Source organism: Thermobia domestica, chromosome 6, assembly GCF_964235325.1.
Source record: "Thermobia domestica chromosome 6, izTheDome1.hap1.1, whole genome shotgun sequence".
Lineage (NCBI taxonomy): Eukaryota > Metazoa > Arthropoda > Insecta > Zygentoma > Lepismatidae > Thermobia > Thermobia domestica.
Genome location: NC_137459.1, coordinates 6,408,270 through 6,427,707, shown reverse-complemented (window position 1 = coordinate 6,427,707; position 19,438 = coordinate 6,408,270). Strand labels below are relative to the sequence as shown.

Below are 19,438 nucleotides of genomic sequence, written 5' to 3'. Positions count from 1 at the left end.
GAACCGGAGGTGAACGCTCTAGCACTGAGCCACCTCGCCCCCCTCACTTTCGATAGACGATAAGAAAGAAGAAAGTATTGTGAAGTTATCGTAGAATCAGAAAACAAAACAAAAGAGAAAGAATAGAACAAGAGAATCGGATATTTCAAGCGATCTACATATTTCATAGCCCAAAATACCGAAAAAGGGATTTCTCAATGTCTGTCCTTTCGTCCTGATGTTCACTCACCTAGAGGCCATACGTTTCAACATATTTGGGCCAAATTTTAAACTTACGGTTTTTATAAGATTCTCCAGGGGAATTTTTCGAGTGTTTCTTCCTACTGCCAAAACTAAGGGTAGTTTATTAGAGGGTGAAAATGAAAACATAATTTTCTCTAAAATGACCCCAATAAACAGTATTCTTCTGTTTCTACTGCGCATGCACCAGTGAATTTCCATGGAATATCATGAATAATTCTGATAATTTATATAATATTTATGAACGAATATGTAATAGAACCTATATGAATAACATATATCATTCCTCAAAGTAAGGAATACGGTAAACATTATTACAGCAGGATGAAATAGGTGTAAACTTCAGATACTACAAAATGCATTTCACTTGCTTTCCCCGCTGTGTCTAGTGGCTAGCACGTGTGCCTAAGGTGTATGGGGTCCCGGGTTCGATTCCCGTTGGGGGAGTTTGGAGTTTTAATTCTCTTAGATGTTTTGTATTCGTGTTTCTGTCGTTCAAGATTAAAGGAAATGATTGTAAAACGTATATAACCGAGTAGAAAATAGAGACAAGTTACTCAGATACGTTCGGAGAATCAGTTAACTTAAAGAAAAGAAACAAAGTGCCTAAGGCATTTGTCTGTAAATTGAAAGGAACTCTTAAAGGTTAGTTTCAGTCCCACCAAGGTAACATTTTTCTTTTACCTGTTTTCGAAGTTTCTCTTTGTATTTCTATCGGATTCGATTAAATAGAACTTCGAATGGCTATGATTTTATTATTATTATTATTATTATTATTATTATTATTATTATTATTATTATTATTATTATTATTATTATTATTATTATTATTATTCAAAGTACGAAGTTTCAAATAAAGCGATGGAGTATTTACGTAAACAAAATGATAATTTATTTGATAATATTCACTAGTCCACTATACATTTGCGAGGTTTTGCTTTGGGAAATGTAGTGTATACAACATTGAATAGTAAAAGTATTACAATAAAAATATATTATTAAAAATATTGATTAAGTAATTGGAGTTAAACATACTTTCCAGTAAGAATTATATAGAGAGAGGATTTACTTTAAAGTGCGATGCAAACGAATATTCGAGTTTTAATCTGATTAGAAATCGATAACTTACACAAGAATATTTACTTCATTAGTTCTATAAATCTTTATGCTTATCGTATTATAATTCACTTTAAAATTATGATTTTTCCAATTCAAAACGTAGAACGAGAAATAAATGTAATATTCTATTTGTTAAGGAAACCTTTCAAACTGCTGATTTCAGGGCATGACCTGTGGGAGAATTTGAGACTCTGTCGACAAATTTCCCTCTTCGTGGCCATAAGTTATCTTCGATCATGCTGAAAGTGGACTAATAATGTATAATCAGTTTTCTCTCATTCATATATTGACCATTACCTTGGAAGAATCTTCTGAAATCGTCAGTGCTTATAATTAGTTTTTCATTACAAATCAAAGGATAATAATGGAATATTGAACATAATATTTTGTTCTCAGCTGTGGATTTTAGATTTGCAATTCATATAATGTTCCCTTCTAATGGAATTTGAGAGAAAAGTAGTTGCCAAAGATTTATTTAAAGAAATGTTCTCAGTCCTCTGATGAAAATAGGAACACACTTAAAAAAAAACGAATACTCCCTTCAGGGTTTGAACACGTAAACGTCCAATTGATAGACTTATGATCCAAACCGCTCGACCAGTTCCTATGTCTTCAGTGAGTCTCTTTTGACTTTTGGGTAAAGTAGTTTCCTGCTCCACACTTCTTTTTGTTTATGTCTATACGACTATAAGTTTGTGGTGAATATTTGTCAGTTACAGGTCTTGCAATGCATAAAAGTATTTTTCGTATAAATTATATTCAATTTTACGTCCTAATAACTTATATACAACAGGTTGAATCTGTGAAATGATTGGGGTTGGAGTGATCGTAAATGTTTTCATAGTTAGGAGCCTGGATATGCAATCCCGCTCAACGTGGGGATTTACTTTTGAGAAATTTGGTACACTTCTCGCGAAGGTTTTGCATATATGCAACCCCCGTTACGTCAGAGTTGTGCACGGTAACATAGCAGAATAATATAAACACCTGGGGATGTGATAAAAATATTGTTCCTCTATCTTAATTTATTTGATTTGATTTCATTTCATTTTAGCGTCTCTTTCATCAGTGATTATATGAAACGTGGACCACAGCTTGAATTGGGATCCGAACCACACGAGTTCCCGCCAGGAATCGAACCCGGATCTGCCACGAATAAGGCGCGTACAGTAACCGGTTAGCTACGAGGGAGCTCTCTTTTAATATTTGTTCTGATTTAAAAGTCGGCAGCGACTTGTGCTTACAGCTAGTATTTCATAAATAATCATTTTGCAGGAAACAGTCCACAAGGGGCGAGTTGTTTCCGGATAATTTTCTTAACAATAACTAAGACAATTCTGTTCTTATTTCATAATTACATTTCATTAACAAACCTAGAATACGGCATACGTCGTTTTGAACGAATATATTCAAAATGGGTAATTTAATACTCGGTTTCTTTCTTATTTTTCAATTGTCTCAGAAACTCTTCGGTTAATTATATTTATAATTCATAAATAAAACCTTTCACTTGCAATCTTATGGCATAAACCATTTTGCATTACTAGTCCACAGACAGTCCCACTTGTTTACTTTTGGGGTTGAGTTCCCTACGGATTATTTTCTCAAAAACGTCCAAAGCGATTATATTTGTATTACAAAATAGCGTTTCTTTAACAAACCCTATAATATTGCATAATTCATTAGCTCTGAAAAACTCTATAAGTGGTAGGACCTCCAGACGATTTCCTCAAATACGACTGAGACAAATTTGTTCATATTTCTGAAGTACGTATTTCGTTAAAAGATCTAGAGTATGACATAGACCATTTTGCATGAGAAAGTCCACAAGGGGTACAGTAATTTACTCTTGTGATGACTTATTAAAAGGTTTTCTCCGCTCTTTGATTTTGTCTGTATTTCGTAAATAAATATTTCTCTCAAAACATTACAAAATGGCATGAATAATTTCTCATGAAGACATTTCACAAGAGATAGTTTACGCTTAAGGTGAGCTTTCTTCGTTGCGAAGTCATCTGAAAACGCCTATTATAATTTCGTTGATATTTCGTAAATGAATGTTTCCGTAATTGCTGTGTGACATATAACTCAAGAAGTGGGGGTTATAAAATTAGTGCGGTAGTCATTGCCTTTGACTTCTTTACTATAGTTTTATTTTGCTCAAAAATCTACCGGATGAGAGTTTAACTTATTAATAACTAGTTAAGAATACTCCAAGAGCATTGCCAGAGCGAAATTAAAAAGAATGGAGAGATGTAGCGGAAAGGATAACTGTCATTGTTCCTACATGTAAAAGTAATTTTTTTTATCCGCACCTTCTTCTGTTTCTCGCAAAAGTTCGCAAAATATCGTCTCTCTATGACTTATGGTTCCCAAGATCTTAAATCTTCGGAAATTCAAACTTTTTTGGCCAATATCTGAGGAGCGGTGACCAGTTAGCCAGTGGCCGCTGGTTACTATCTGGTACCAAAATGTTCACCATCCTCTTAGGTATTGATCAACACCAATATGATCTATCTATGACTTACGATTACCGAGATATGGCTCCTTAAATCTCCCGAAATCGGAACTATTTTTTGGTCAATATCTCGGGAATTGTAAGTCATAGAGAGATGATATTGGTGTTAGTCAATACCAAGAAGGATGGTAAATATTTTGGTACGGATATTAATTGGTAGCTACTGGCCAAACCAGTGGCCAGTTGGAAAGTGGCAACCGGTTACTATTTGGTACCAAAATGTTCACCATTCTCTTAAGTATTGATCAACAACAATATGATCTCTTTATAACTTATGGTTCCTGAGACATGGCTCCTTAAATCTTCCGAAATCGGCCATTTTTGACCGATATCTCGGGAACGGTAAAAGTAACGCGAAAATATTAATCATTTTCACAGATAGTTTTTGATGCTGTATCGAATAGGGCTCAAAATTTAAAAAAAAAATCGCAAATAACAGACACGCACACACACAGAAAAATGAAATGAAATGAAATCTGTAAGTTTTACGTCCCACGTTTATGCCGGTTAGGCTAAAGGAGAAGGTGATGATGAGAGATGAGTGAAATGGTGGAATGAAGAAAGTGGGAGGAAACGGGAGAACCCCGAGAAAACCCACGAGCACGATGTTTGTCCACCAGAAAGTCCACACGGCGCGAGCTGGGATCGAACCAGGGACCCCAAGCACCGGAGGTGAACGCTCTACCACTGAGCCACCGAGCCCCCCCGCACACAGACAGAAACAGACATAGAAAATTCAGTAACGAACTTTTTCAACTTTGTTGAAAATAGTTGAGATTAGGTAAGTGTTTCGACAATAAATACCTAGGTATAATAATGAAAATAGTACTTATTTTATATCCTTTAAAAATGACAATGCGACATTTCTTTACGACAGAAGACCGTGAGTAAGAAGTGATTCATGGCTATGAGAGTCGCTGGGTTCGTCGGAAGAGAAAACTAGAAATGTCAGAATAATATACTACGCGAGTCTCATTTGATTTTACTGTTGTGGAAAGCGAGGCGAAAGGTCGCGTATGGCGTAACACCTTTTGCGGCAGTGCAGAATCCGCAGTGTGATACCCGACGGATTTCTGGGTGAGAAAACACTTACGACCTTTTCAATTGTTCATTAAAGAGCGGATGCGTCGTAAAATGAAAGGCGTCCATAACCACAGTGACGTATCGATTGACTTCGACTGGTCGCTGAACTTAATCGAAACAAGGTTGCTGCGTTGAGATCTTATCACCTCTCATCCAGGTGGACATGATAAACTACCAACAAATTGGAAAGAGAAAGAAGCTTCTCAGAAAAAAAAAATAAAGTAAGTCCAATCCTTTCAAATCAAGAGAGCTCATTTAGTAACACTTTATTATTTTGGAACAAATAGAAGGGGCATGGTGGCTCAGTGGTAAAACATTTGTCTCTGGTGCGTTGGGGTCCCTGGTTCGATCTCCGGCCAAGTAAGATTGTGGTGGACAACATCGTGTCCGTAATTTCTCTCAGGGTATACCCTTTTTCTTCTACATTCTCGTTCCACCAATTCTTCTATCATCATTCACTTGCCTTAATCATCGTCTCCCTTACTCAAAAGAGCATAATCGTGGGAGGTTAAACTAAAATATTTTATTTCATTTCATTTTTGGGACAAATACAGGATGTATTGCTCGTGTAATACATAAGTTCGAGAAGGCAATGCTGCATTATTAATAAAACTAGCGGAAGCTTTCCTTTGCACGAATTTCAAAAACCTCCAGGTTACAGAGTTGAAGAAAAAAGTTTGCTTAGATTGACACTTCAGACATGAAATTCCATTATTATTATTATTATTATTATTATTATTATTATTATTATTATTATTATTATTATTATTATTATTATTATTATTATTATTATAAATATTCAAGGCTTTCATTAAAAATAAAGAACCTACGAATAATTTAATATGCGCCCTAAACTTATACAACCCGTTGCACATAATTTTATTCCGGGTTGCGTAACCATAAAGTGTTGGCAATTGATTTTTGTTCATCAGTATTTGAAATGAAATGAAATCTTTCAGTTTTACGTCCCACGTTTATGCCGGCTAGGCTAAAGGAGACAGTGATGACGAGAAATGTATGCAACGATGGAATGAGTAAAGTGAGAGGAAAGGGGAGAATTCCGAGGAAACCCACGCACACGGTGTTTATGCACCAAAAAGTCTGGTTGGCGCGAGCTAGGATGGAATCAGGGACCCCGCACACCAGAGGTAAACGCTCTGCCATTGAGCCACCACCTTCTACCTCGATGATAAGGGAAGTTTACTGAGGAATGAAAATAAAAGAAATCTCTTTTCTCGAAAACTGCTGTAACGATTATGTTTATATATCATATACCAATATTTCATTAACTACTCTGTACTGTAGTATAAGTCATTTTACATAACATTTAGAAGTGGTAGGTTTTATTCATTGTGGTGCGTACTTTCTGGACAATTTTCTCAAAAAATACAGATGATTTTGTTTATATTTCTTAAATACGTATTTTATTAATAATCTGAAAATGTATAACTCCTTCGTCCAAATAAATCCAATCGTATCTTTTATTTGGTGGTGAGTTTTTTTGGAGTGATTTTCTCATAAACAACTCAGGCAATTTTGTTGATATTTCATAAGTAAATAAATGTTCCATTAATAACTTTATAATGGGGAATAAATCATTTCCTATCCAAACTATCTACAATGGGTAATTTACTCTTCGGAGTGGGCGTTTTCCTTTCCTGAGAGTTTTCTTAAATTCGGCTCATGTAATTTTGTTGATATTTGATAAACAAATGTTTCTTTAACAACTCTGATAAATGACGAAAGTCATCTCTGATGAAAAATCCAAAAGGGTTAGTTTAATTTTGAGGATGAGTTTTTTTCGCATGAAGTTTCGCGGAAATGTCTTATAACTTAGGTTCTTATTTTGCGAGAAAACGTTTCGTTAATAACTGCAGCGTAACACGATTTAGTGTAAGGAATAGAAATGGGAAAGTTGTGCTCTGAGCCGTACTTTTTATTATTTATTTTTCTTGAAGTCATTTGAAATTCAACTTATTTTCACTCCATTTCTTGATTTTAATTGTGGGATGTTCAAGAGCAACAATTTATTTGTTTTATTTATTTATTTATTTATTTATTTATTTCCTCCTACATTCCTCCTCAGTAATGATATCTTGGTCATTCGCTTTCCTTAATCATCCTTTTTTTTTAACTTAAGAGCTTATGTGAAATTAAAAGTTTCAATTCTCTTTTATTTTTGGTGTGATAGGAAAATCGAGCAAAGTAGCTCCAGTGGTAGAGCGTTACCTTCGCATTCGGGAGGTCGTGGGTTCGATTTCCGGTGCCGACCATTTTGACTAGTATTTCCCAGTCTCGCTCAGTCTTACCAAGCAAATGCCATGATGGTATCTCCTAAACAGGCTCTGGCCGATACCTTCCCAAATCCTTTCCATTGTTCTTGTTGTTGTTAGATATCCAGTATAAAATGACCTCTGAGCTGTATCTGGTGATTGTTAAATAAATAAATAAATAAATGGTGAATGATCAAATAATGGAAGGACTGGGAAAACGGGGAGAATTCGAAGGAACATAAAGAAAAGTTGACAAATGGAGAATTTAGAACTGAAATCACGATCCTTCACTTAATAGATATCAATTCTACTACTATGACGGCGTGATCCTAGGCAGGGGCGTCATTTCGGAGGGTAGGGGCAAATTCCCCTCCCCAAGGTTTGTAAAAGGTATGCTTCTTAATAAATTCTTTATTAATATACAAAAAAAAAAAAACGTGAAACCCTTATGTTGATAGACAATTTTGCCTCCTTCTGTCAAAATCTGGAATGACGTTATCGATCGCAGGCACCAGCAGTTGATTTGAAACAGTGTTAACAATATGTATTAATAGTATACATAAAATTGTGTTATTAAATTTATACAAAATCTAAAAAACACATACTTTGTGTTTAGAGGCATCAGAAATTCTGAAGAATAACGCATTGTATTTTGGTTATATGGAAATTGAGACATTTGATCTTAAGGATTTCCTAAGTAGATTTCTAGTGTCAAAATAGATTTATGTTCTGTTGTTACGAATGGGTGTGCCAGCTGTTCAGATTATTACAGAATGAGATGCAGACGAGTGTGTGTAGCCCGGGTAAACCCCTCCATAGCTCACATATGTGGACCTCAGATCTAAGTATAACAGATCGCTCAGCCTATTTCGGGTCCGAAGAGTCAACTGTTGACAGTCCCATTTTGACGGTTGTGTGGAGCGGCTCGTAGTGGATGATCTGTGCGAGTGCGTGTCTGAGAGATAAGTGTGATCCCATGTCGAGAGATCAAGCTGTTTGCTGTGGAAATGGGGGAAGTATACCGGTCATCCGTGGTGCTCAAACTGTCCAAACCAAGCACATGTGTTTATCTCGCATACTGCCCAAGGGATCGCTGTTTTCGTGTTGCCTGCATTGTTGAAGGTAGGTTTAATAAACGGTGTGTCTGGCGTCCTTTTTATACGGAGAAATAAATGATAGGAAAAAGGATTTTCTGTAGTAAAGTGGGGCAAAATAATTGTAATCGTAAACAATCGCAACGAAAATAATCATGGACCATTCAACAGCTGCTTCCACATCTCCATAAAGATTAAAAATATTTCCAACAGTGATAGTGGTATCATAGATTAGTGGTTTAATAAGATAAAATATGTACATATTGGAGATAGTATAATAACATTAGGTTATCACTCTGTAATTATCCTATGTTAAATTTCTTTTACTTGTTTCCCCATCACTATTTTTGTTTACTACTTGAATTATCAATTGGTATGTGTGTCAACTGAATTATCACTCACTTATAGAAGTAACAACAAGAAGTTAACAACAGTGGTAGAGCGTTCACCTCTGGTGCATAGAATCCTTAGTTCGATCCCAGCTCGCGCCATGTAAGCCATTTGGTACACAAGCACCATCTGCGTCGGTTTCCTCAGAGTTTTTTCGTTTCCTCCCACTTTCTTTATTCCTCCATTTTACTCACATCTCATCATCACCTTCTCCTTTAGCCTAGCCGGCATTATCGTGGGACGTAAAACTTAAAGATTTCATTTCACTTTTTTTTTTCAAAGAGTTAGATGGCTAGCTTGGGTGTTTAACATGCTTGTAAGCTCGGGCTCGAAGCCTGATGGGAATATATGTAGTTTGGATGCTGTGGTAATTGGTAAGTTTACGTCTCATATGACCACAGTCCTGAACAGAAAACGAAGTCCAGACAAAGAAGAAAATACGAAAGAGTAAGAAAGAAGATCAGTTATATCCGTCGTCTATCCTTCCAGTTAGTTTTTTTATCCTTCATAAGCAGTTCAACGTATCTACAGCACGTAAGAAATTCCATTGAACTTGACAATCCACTATCACGTTTGCTGTGCAATGCGTGATGAAGAAACTATAATTCTGTCGATTTCAGTAAGGCTCCAACGCAACACGCAGATCACAATATTTGGCTAGCACGAGCGATCAATTTTATGTGAACTACAAACAAATGTGTTCCATTTTACGTGCTTCCGTGCACAAAATAATTTCTTTTAAGTCGATTGTTATAACAAACGTCCAAAGTTATATTTTATAATATTACACATTTTTATTCAATGAAATGGTATGACCCATTTTCTGTCAATAAAACAAAGACACCGAAGAAGAGAACTCGTTAATGTTGGGTACAGTTTTATTCTGGTCGGTACTGTGAATATATAAAGTTCAATATTTCTCAGTTAATAGAATTGAAATATATATTGATCCAAATAATACATTCTCAAGTTCCACTCTTTACAACAACAAATGTTTGTTGCAAGTTTAGCGTCCCTTTTAGCACCAAGACGCGGAGCTACAGTTTAAGAGGCCTAATCACTGCGAAATTGAAACACCGCTAATTTTACAGTAATTATGTGATATCTTCAAATAGATAAAAGATAATCGAAATGTGGAACAATAGCGCCCTCAATATTATTTTGCATGAGGTACCGTTATCACGAGTCACCTAATAGCTTTCCGTTTATAGTCATTTAGAAACGCGAAAATAAATGACTAATTTCCAAATAGCTGGAAATCGAAAGCAGATAAGTGAGTCACGAAAACGATATCTCATGTAAAATAATATTGTCTAGTGAGTTCTTGTTCCACTTTTCGATTATCTCTTATCTATTTGAAGATATCACATATTCTTCATCTTGTTCACCTCCACCATAGGTTGGTGGGCAACATGGAAATTTTAAAACCTCTCTTTCCCTTGGAACAGCTGTTTTATATTTTGATAAGGTGTCTTCTTCGTAACTGCATCTAGATATTCTAACCTTGGTCTTTTTCTTCCTGGTTTTCCTTCTGCATTTTCCTCTATCAGCACGGTGATCCAATCGGAGTGCCGAATAAGATGGCCAAGCATGCTCTTTCTTCTTTTTACTATTATCTTCATGATCTGTCATCCTTTATTAGCTTCCTTTAGTACGTCTTCATTCCTTTTCCTTTCGGTCCATGCTATGCGCAGTCACACCACATTTCAAATGCTTCCAGCTTGGATATTTCAGCTTTTTTCAATGTCCACGTCTCTGATCCGTAAAGTGCCACGCTCCATACCAGTGTCTTAATAAATCGTTTACGAACGTACAGCGACACATTTCTTGATGTTAATAGTCCTCTTTTCCTATTGAATACTTGTTTAGCCTGCGCTATTCTGGAACTTACGTCTTTTTCACTTCTTCCGTCCGAGGATATTGGACTTCCTAAATAGGGAAACATCTTAACGTTTTCGATTTTCTCTCCCTCCCCTCTAGCCATACGTTTGCCCCTTCTTGTGCACTTTATTACTTCGGTTTTCTTCTTATTTATGTTCATTTTGCATGTTCTTTTTTCCAGTTGGTCGTTCAAGATATCACATAGTCATTGTAAAATTAGCGGTATTTTAATTTCGCAGTGGTGGGGTCTCTTAATATTTGACAACGAAATGTATTCAAGCCTCTTGCGCCATCAGTCGAACCTAGGACTACGTATACCAAAGACCCACACGGTAGCCACTAGGTTAGCGAGGAAGGGTTTACTACGAAAAGTTAAATATTTTATATGTATCTGTTTTGTCAGTGTCTGTGTGCGAAATTAGTTTTTTTTTTCTTTCTGCAGAAAAGGAACCTTCTTTCCTAGATCACATATACAAGGCGAACGTGTCTGTTGCAAAGCCTGGTGCATCAAGTGAAATGCAAAATGCATGAGGTCTGTGGGTACACGTAGCGATTCCTAAAATATCCTAGCAGAGCCAACAGCCTCAACTACCATATGTTAGATCTAAGTCCCGTGTCTGTCTTCCGAATACTGAATATACATGCTTCTAAAACCAGATAATTTTAAAGCTGGTTTGCATTTTTGGCTTCAACTTCTGTTAACCATTCATTACGAATGCGGACGAATTTATTACTACTTTAAAGGGTTCTTTGAATGCTTAAGACTCTTCGACATTATAATATGTTTCTCTTAGAATCAAAAACGATGTATTACAAGTGTAGATAACAATTTTCTAAATATGTTGTTGTTTTCAAAAGACGTTCACACGTTGGTAACAAAGAAGATGAGAGAGAGTGTTAAGATGCTGTCTGAGGAAATACAATTTTAGCTTTTCTCCATTTTGTGGTATAATTTTAGAGAAAGAGTCTCGGAATGTAACGACGCTAACTATAAATCTTTAGTGTTGACACCCAGCACGTGTAGCGAAGAGGTTACTGACCTAACTTCGAGCATCCATTTCACCAACACTTGTAGTATATATATATATATATATATATATATATATATATATATATAATGTATTTCTTTTTTGAATCGCGTCTTTAAATTTTGTGAACAATTAGGAATTTACACACATTTTTAGACTGTGTACATCATACAAGGTGTGTGTTTATATTAAAACAAGTTTAGGAATAATCAAGAAATGCATCAAAAGATTGCGATCTTGGAAATAATTCGTTTTTGGATCAGGGACCACAAAATTTTTGAATGATCCTTAAATCGAGTTTTCGTATTTTCTACGGAATAAGCACATCATATTGAGTTAAGTGATAATTTGGGTTTGGCAACAGTGTATGTAGCTTTCCAGATAAAAGGCGTACAACAAAATTTCTGATTGAAATATATTGGATCTTGAATCAGGGGCCACAAAATTTTTGAACAGTCCCTAAATCGAGTTTTCGTATTTTCTACGGAATAAGCACATCATATTGAGTTAAGTGATAATTTGGGTTTGGCAACACTGTATGTAGCTCTCCAGATAAAAGGCGTACAACAGAATTTCTGATTGAAATATATTGGATCTTGAATCAGGGGCCACAAAATTTTTGAACGGTCCCTAAATCGAGTTTTCGTATTTTCTACGGAATAAGCACATCATATTGAGTTAAGTGATAATTTGGGTTTGGCAACACAGTATGTAGCTCTCCAGATAAAAGGCGTACAACAGAATTTCTGATTGAAATATATTGGATCTTGAATCAGGGGCCACAAAATTTTTGAACGGTCCCTAAATCGAGTTTTCGTATTTTCTACAGAATAAGCACATCATATTGAGTTAAGTGATAATTTGGGTTTGGCAACACTGTATGTAGCTCTCCAGATAAAAGGCGTACAACAAAATTTCTGATTGAAATATATTGGATCTTGAATCAGGGGCCACAAAATTTTTGAACGGTCCCTAAATCGAGTTGTTGTATTTTCTACGGAATAAGCACATCATACTGACAAGGGACCTTTTTCATGTGTCACACAAAATGTGGAACGAGAAAATGGTCAATCGATTTGTGTTAGGAAAGAAGAAAATCCATCCTCGATCGCAACCGTTCTGTACTTATGAAGGGAGTAGGGACACTGGCAACATAACACGTTGTGCATAATGAGACGAAATATGGAGCGAGTTCGATGAAAATGTGCAAAGAAGTGCAGTGAAACATATACTATAATGTGAGATTACATTCGACAATATTCTGGAAAATGAGAGCAGAGGCGTAGAACGTAAAGACAGAGGAGGGGGGCGGGTATCTTGCTCATTAACACAAATCGATTAACCATAGTCTCGTTTCACATTTCGTGTGACACCAAAACAAGGTCCCTTGTGAGTTAAGTGATAGTTTGCGTTTGGCTACACTGTATGCAGTTCTCCAGATATAAGGCGTATGTGAAGATTTTTGATTGAAATATATTGGATCTTGGATCAGGGTCACAAAATTTTTGAACGGCCCCTAAATCTAGTTTTTGTGTTTTCTACGGAATAAGCACATCATATTGAGTTAGGTGATAGTTTGAGTTTGGCTACACTGTATGTAGTTCTCCAGATATAAGGCGTTCAAGAAAATAGTAATGTATGATTGAATTCCGGATAATACGAAGACTAATAAATATGCAAATTACCGGTATGAGCCGCTAAAATTAGTGCAATACACATTTGGGCCGCGGGGGACTTTGCATTTGAATCAATTTTACACGATCTCGTTAGGACACTTGGCGAATGTACCTTGTGAGAGGCTAGTGAAATAGATAACTCATAACAATTGCTGACATCACGATTCACACAGAAAAGTTTATCCAGTGACAATCTCATTGAAGCTCAGCTATGCGTCATATAACACGATTTTCATTTTTGCTCACGTTATGCTCATGATAACATGGAACTGAAGTAATACAAATAATAGACTAAATCTACAGCTGGATTTCATGAAAAACCGTGGAACAGTGGTTCTCAACCTATCTCCTATCACGACCCCCGTTTTATTACATCCTCTTGCCAGCGACCTCCTTATAATTTTTGGTTTATATTAAGCTTGTATGGGATTATTAATATGCCTATTGGGGATATTCATCTATTTCTATAATAGTAGAATCTATTTCTTGTATATAGTGGAAACAGTAAGTTCCCCAAAAGTCGGTTTTCGCAGTTTTTCCTAATATACTCCACCATCGGCGCTCTACTGTTTCAACTTCTCAAACGGAGAAATATTGATGTAAATGCCGGAACAAACATACAAAAGAGAATCTTCTTTGTGAATGTGAGGCAGAAGAATTTCTTAAGTGCAGCTGACTGAAGGAATATTGATAGGAAAAAGTGTGCGTCTGTTGCAGAAGAGTACACTAAAAATGGCTTGACTTCAGTTCTTCTCGGTTTAAGTAGTTTTCATGCCGCTATCTTTAAAAAAACAATATAAAATACCGAATTCGTAGAACTGACAGATTGTTTTAGGACGAACTTTATAATGAATGTGTGACATTAAATTTTGTCATTTTCAGTCTCATCAAAGTGTGTAAGGCAAAGAATGGATGCATTTCTTTTCGAATTCTTGTGAAGTAATGAATGTCCTTCAGGTCAGGCATGTAGCCAGGATTTCGTGAAGGGGGGATGGGGTCCGTGACATGAAATACTGTGGTCATCATACCAGGGGCTCGATCATTCTAAACTATTTTATTGGAATATATTGGTTCGTTTAGCCAGGGTTTCGTAATGGGGGGAGGGGGGGCGTGACATGAAATCCTGAAGGCCTAGGAGCTCGATTAATCTAAACTACTTTACTATAAACATATATTGGTTTGTTAGGACAATAAAATGAAGATATATGGCAAGTATTTCAATAACAAACTATGAAGAAATCTCGAGTAAAATAATAAAAAATATATATTGAAAAAGATTATACAATATTTACGTCCTTCATCTATTTATTCAAAAATAATAATTTCCCTTTCATTACGACCTCAACTATTATAAAAAGTAGATATTCACTATTATTAAAAGTACATACTCAATAATGTCTTGAAAATATTTTACAATATCTGCGTTCCTTTCTCTGTTGAATCAAATGTTAGCAGAACTTTCTTTCTACATATATTTTTTTTGTTTTGTTTTGTTTTTATTATTCCGTCAACTACTGTCTGTTCCAAATGACAGGTTAAAGGAGCAGTAGAAAATTGTTTTTTGAAATAACATGTTTGATACTGCAAGTATGCGATGACGAAAAATTATGATAAAAAAATGTCCACGCTGTTACAGAACAGCACTATGCTTTCCGAAGCTTGAAATCTCTCTGCCTAGAAATTCTGAAAAACTTGTAACTTTTCTAGAAATTTGAATTTCCCTGACTCTTCCAAGATATCTCGCTCACTTTGCCACCATGTATTGCAAATAATACAAATCTCCTTATAAGAAAGAGTAACCAAAAGCTTTCTGTAGTTTTTTATTTTTTATTTTTAACGTTGATCCTTCTTTTCCTCATTTCATTTTGTTTCATCTTTCCTTATTTTTTTTCATTTCTGGTCTCGAAGGGGGGGGGGAGTTCCGGACCCCACGGACCCCCCTTGGCTACGTGCCTGTTTCAGGTTGTAAAAATTCTGCTGTCAGTTCAAACATACTGTAGATAATCATGGTACAGAAACTTACTACGATGTTGAACAATAATGCTCAGTTTTCACGTATTTGATGAAATTGTCATATATATCGCATTACTGTGAAACACTATGTATATATTTCAAGTAGTATAATTATGATACTATTATAATTTTAGATTTTGTAAACATGCTTTTAAAATGAAATTTTCCAGCATAAATTGCATTTTCAACCCATATCCTCAATTGGCAGCGGTTACTGCTTTAGTTTTGCTCGAACGCCACCTGTAGACAACTCTATGAACTATGTGAACAACCGTTGTTCTTCTGGGTTGTCTGTGGAGCAATGCTATGGTTAAACAAACTTTGCTAATCGTTAAAAAATTAATCGATTCCGTATCTGAGTTGAGCACCTTCATTGCTAGTCAAAATGATTGTAAGAATAACTTTTGTATTACCACTGTCTATAATTTGTGAAAACATAAAACGAAAAGAAGTCAAAAAAAAAAAAAGTAATTACTAAACATTTGATTAAACATGTCTTCATATCTACTACTGCATGAATGAGTACAAGAAGTTTTTATTTCACCCCCTCGTTTCAGAAGTTGTCGATCCTACTCGGGTTTGATTCCTGTTGGTAGCTGAGATAGTTTGAATCGGACGTTAAATTGTAGGTTCCCATTTTATATAGACGCATGACGTTGAATCTTTTTTATTTTTTTAAAAAAGATGAAGCAGTGTTAACTGTTGCCTCGTACGCAACTCAATAGTTCCACCCCTTTACGACCGGTATTTTGAAGTCTGTAATTCAGAATAAAACCTCGAATATCGAAATTCATCAACGGTGCCTTTATAAATACAAACTTCCGTTGTATTATACATTAAGCATTTTTTAATCTATGGCAGTTTATTTCATTTATTTAACATACGAAATTTGATAACAATTAGATTTTTATGGTGCAACATTGTTTTCAACAATAGAGACAGAAGTGTATAATTTGTCATAATTGTGCGTTATAAATATAGCGATACTTAGGCCTGTATCGTAGGGAATTTTGAGGGGTGCCGGTAATTTTATTTTCCAGATTTGGCAACCCTACTTGTGCTGCGTTGCATTGACGTTCGGCAACTTTTGCGAAGACCATTACGGAATGAGACCCAAAATCTCGTTTATGAAATCCATATACGTGTCTAACTAATGTTTGTGTTTAACTTCCCTTTGAGATGCAAATAGGTTAGAACCTTGCTTAGGCATTCCCATTTTTGTCCTAGGATTATTGTTTAATTACATCAGATGATAATGAGTGATAGATTTTTTAAAAGAATAATGCAGTCATGTTCTCCCGCTCCCCAGGCAAGGGCACCGATCCTGGGAGCCCCAGGCCCCCCTAAAACTCATGTGGGCCCCTCACATTGTATTTATGAATATACAATATTTGGTATAATTTGAATGCAGTTTGTCTTAAAATCCTCATATATTCCTTCTGCATCTGGATGGGTCACCCCAAATTTACCGAAAAATCGGCGCCCTTGTTCCCAGGCTGTAAAGTGCAAAGAGGAGAGAGTGTAAAATACTGCAAACCAGTTCACAAAGACATTAATTTTCTTCGCCTTTTGCTGTTATTTTGTTTATAAAGTGGTTAGATAATAATTCTAGTGGCTTTCTGTCTTTCCATACCACTAATTAATTGACTTCTTAATTACACATGAATTACTATAATTAATTCACAAATTTCTGTCAATGGTGTCATTTTATTCTCACCAGTAACTTATTAGTGTAGAAAAATCTTTCACCTTTACTTCTCATAGTTATACCGCCTAGGCTAAAAGAGAAAGTAATAACGAGAAATGAATGAAATGAAGAAAGTGAGAGGAAACGGAAGAACCCCAGGGAAACCCACGTACACGGTGTTTGTTCACCACAAAGTCCACTTGGCGCGAGCTGAGATCGAACCAGGGACTCCACACACCAGAAGTGAACGCTTTATCCCCCTTATTAGTATGGAGAATTGTATCCCAAAAATATTAATTATGGAGAATTTCTCCCAACTCCCAGGATATTTTTCTTCTGACCCTCCTTTACTACTTGCAGTGGAAGAGGCTTAATACCTCAGAGCTGAGTTGAGTTGATTTTGGGTTTAACGTCCCGTTCAACAGCGAGGCTATATGAGACGCGGACCTACTGATTAACGTGAAATCCGAACCACATGAGCTCCCGCCGAGAGTCGAACCCGGGTCTTCAATACCTCAGAGATACGTAGACAAAGTACAGCCGCGATTTTTATGCATAATTACTACAAAACGCAACACTTAATTACACTTAGGGACACTTAATTTAATTTATAGCTATTTATTGTATTTTTACTTAAACTGGGGCCGCGGTGGTCCAGTAGTAGAGCTTTCACTTCTGGTGCATGAAGTCCTTGATTCGATCCCAGTTCTCGCTAAGTGAACTTTGTGTGGACAAACACCATGTGTGTGGGTTTTATCTGGTTCTCCGGTTTCCTCCCACTTTATTTATTCCACCATTTCATCCATTTCTCATCATCACCGTCTTCTTTAGCCTAGCCGGCCTAACACAAGAGAGAGAATGAAAGATATCTACATTTTCAAACAACCCCACACATGTTCTGTAGACGTGAGGTAGCAACATGTGACGGTATGACGTTTATACTATGTATGTGTGTTCTTTGACCTACATCTGGCGATGGGCGTTTTCGTATTCACCGATGAGTCTTGCATGCTGCACTCAGATTATGTTTCTATATCTAAAAAAAAATAAAAATAAAATAAATAAACAAATAAAAAAAATCAGAATATAAGGAAAGAGTTAGAATTGTATGTGTATCAATTTCATTGTTACGATTCTAAGAATAACATAATTTGTTTGTTGTGTTTGCTCTGTAGCAGTGTCGAAAGAGCAGTTTCCATAAATATTGAGTTGTTGCGTAGTCAATAAGTCACCTTGCATTCACTTCAAGGTTGTGCAGGATCAAAGAAATTGTAGAAGCATTTCCTCCTTCCCATTGTATTGTTCGAAGGAAAGAAAGAAAAAAAACGAATGCTGAGAGCAAGAACGAAATTGTTGTATTTCTAAAAAAAAAAAGAGAGAGAGAAAGACCTGATCAGCGCTTTGATTAAATATTGTCTACGCTGTCAAGCTATTGTACTCTTGGCTTAGAAATTTTCTTTACTTTTATATTGAGAAAGGACCATCTGTCCCCTTAGATTCAATATTGTTAACGTGATTAGAACTTTTTACTTGTTACCAAGCTGCCAAGTGGATTGTTTACGAAACTACGAGTCAATTCGTTAACAGCACGGCCATTGTTTAGGAAAACCTTTTCCTCTGTCTCTCTCTCTCGTTGACCAAAAGCTGATGTGACTTCGAAAACTTCGGTCATTCTTCACGGGGCCATGTGATCAAAGCAGGGCCGCCATTAGGGGAGTAAGACGGGGCAGTTGCCTCATTTTTTTTTTTTTTTTTGAAGTGACCACTTTATGTATATAGTTTCATTTGGAAATGTAAAGTTTTTGTATGCATTACTGGTTTACCAAATTTCTCATAATATACAATGCCTTACTACGTACGGCTATAACAACTTTGTATTTAAAATTCGTGCTAGATTTTGTAGGTGCAGAGAGAATTACTTTCGATTTTCTTTGTTTGTAACATTCCTGTTTTAATTTTCAAATACTTGACTAGATGGTCCCAATAATTAAGAAATTATGCTTTGTACGTCTAGCGGTTACTAATCGTGGAAAGCGGAATTCAGAAAGGATACACGGGCATGTATGACCCTTCTCCGCCCAACTTTTAAACGAACATCCATGTCTTGTTCTATAATGTCAGTTGTATTTGATACAAATTTCAGCAACAGAGGTTGAGATCAGTAGACACGAAATTGACCTCTGTACTGAAACAAAACTTTGAAGCCATTTATTTATCTCAAAGCATAGACTAATTTTCACAAAGAACCGTAACTATCGGCGGTGCAAGTAGTACAGCGCACCGGGGACACCGAATGAACGGGTCCCAACACCAGCTGCTTGAAGCTCATGTTACTTATTACTGAATAATTAAATTGCTGTGTTATTCATTTCAAGTACGTGAGATATGCACGTACATTATACAATTTCAGATAAGTAGCAAACTTATTTTGACTTT

At 36.0% G+C, this 19,438-nt stretch overlaps 1 protein-coding gene across 3 annotated transcripts in view; it reads left to right on the top strand.

The window, feature by feature from the left end:
- LOC145687831 (ras association domain-containing protein 5-like) overlaps positions 1 to 19,438 on the top strand; it is a 270,682-nt gene that overhangs the window by 146,670 nt on the left and 104,574 nt on the right. Inside the window, exon 1 of one of the 3 annotated variants that reach the window (XM_081761285.1) lies at positions 8,129 to 8,355. The exons of the other annotated variants lie outside the window; for them this stretch is intronic. Coding sequence (XP_081617411.1) covers positions 8,241 to 8,355 — 115 coding nt within the window. The 5' untranslated portion in view covers positions 8,129 to 8,240. Of the gene's footprint in view, positions 1 to 8,128; positions 8,356 to 19,438 lie in introns of those variants that run through there. 3 annotated transcript variants of the gene reach the window in all.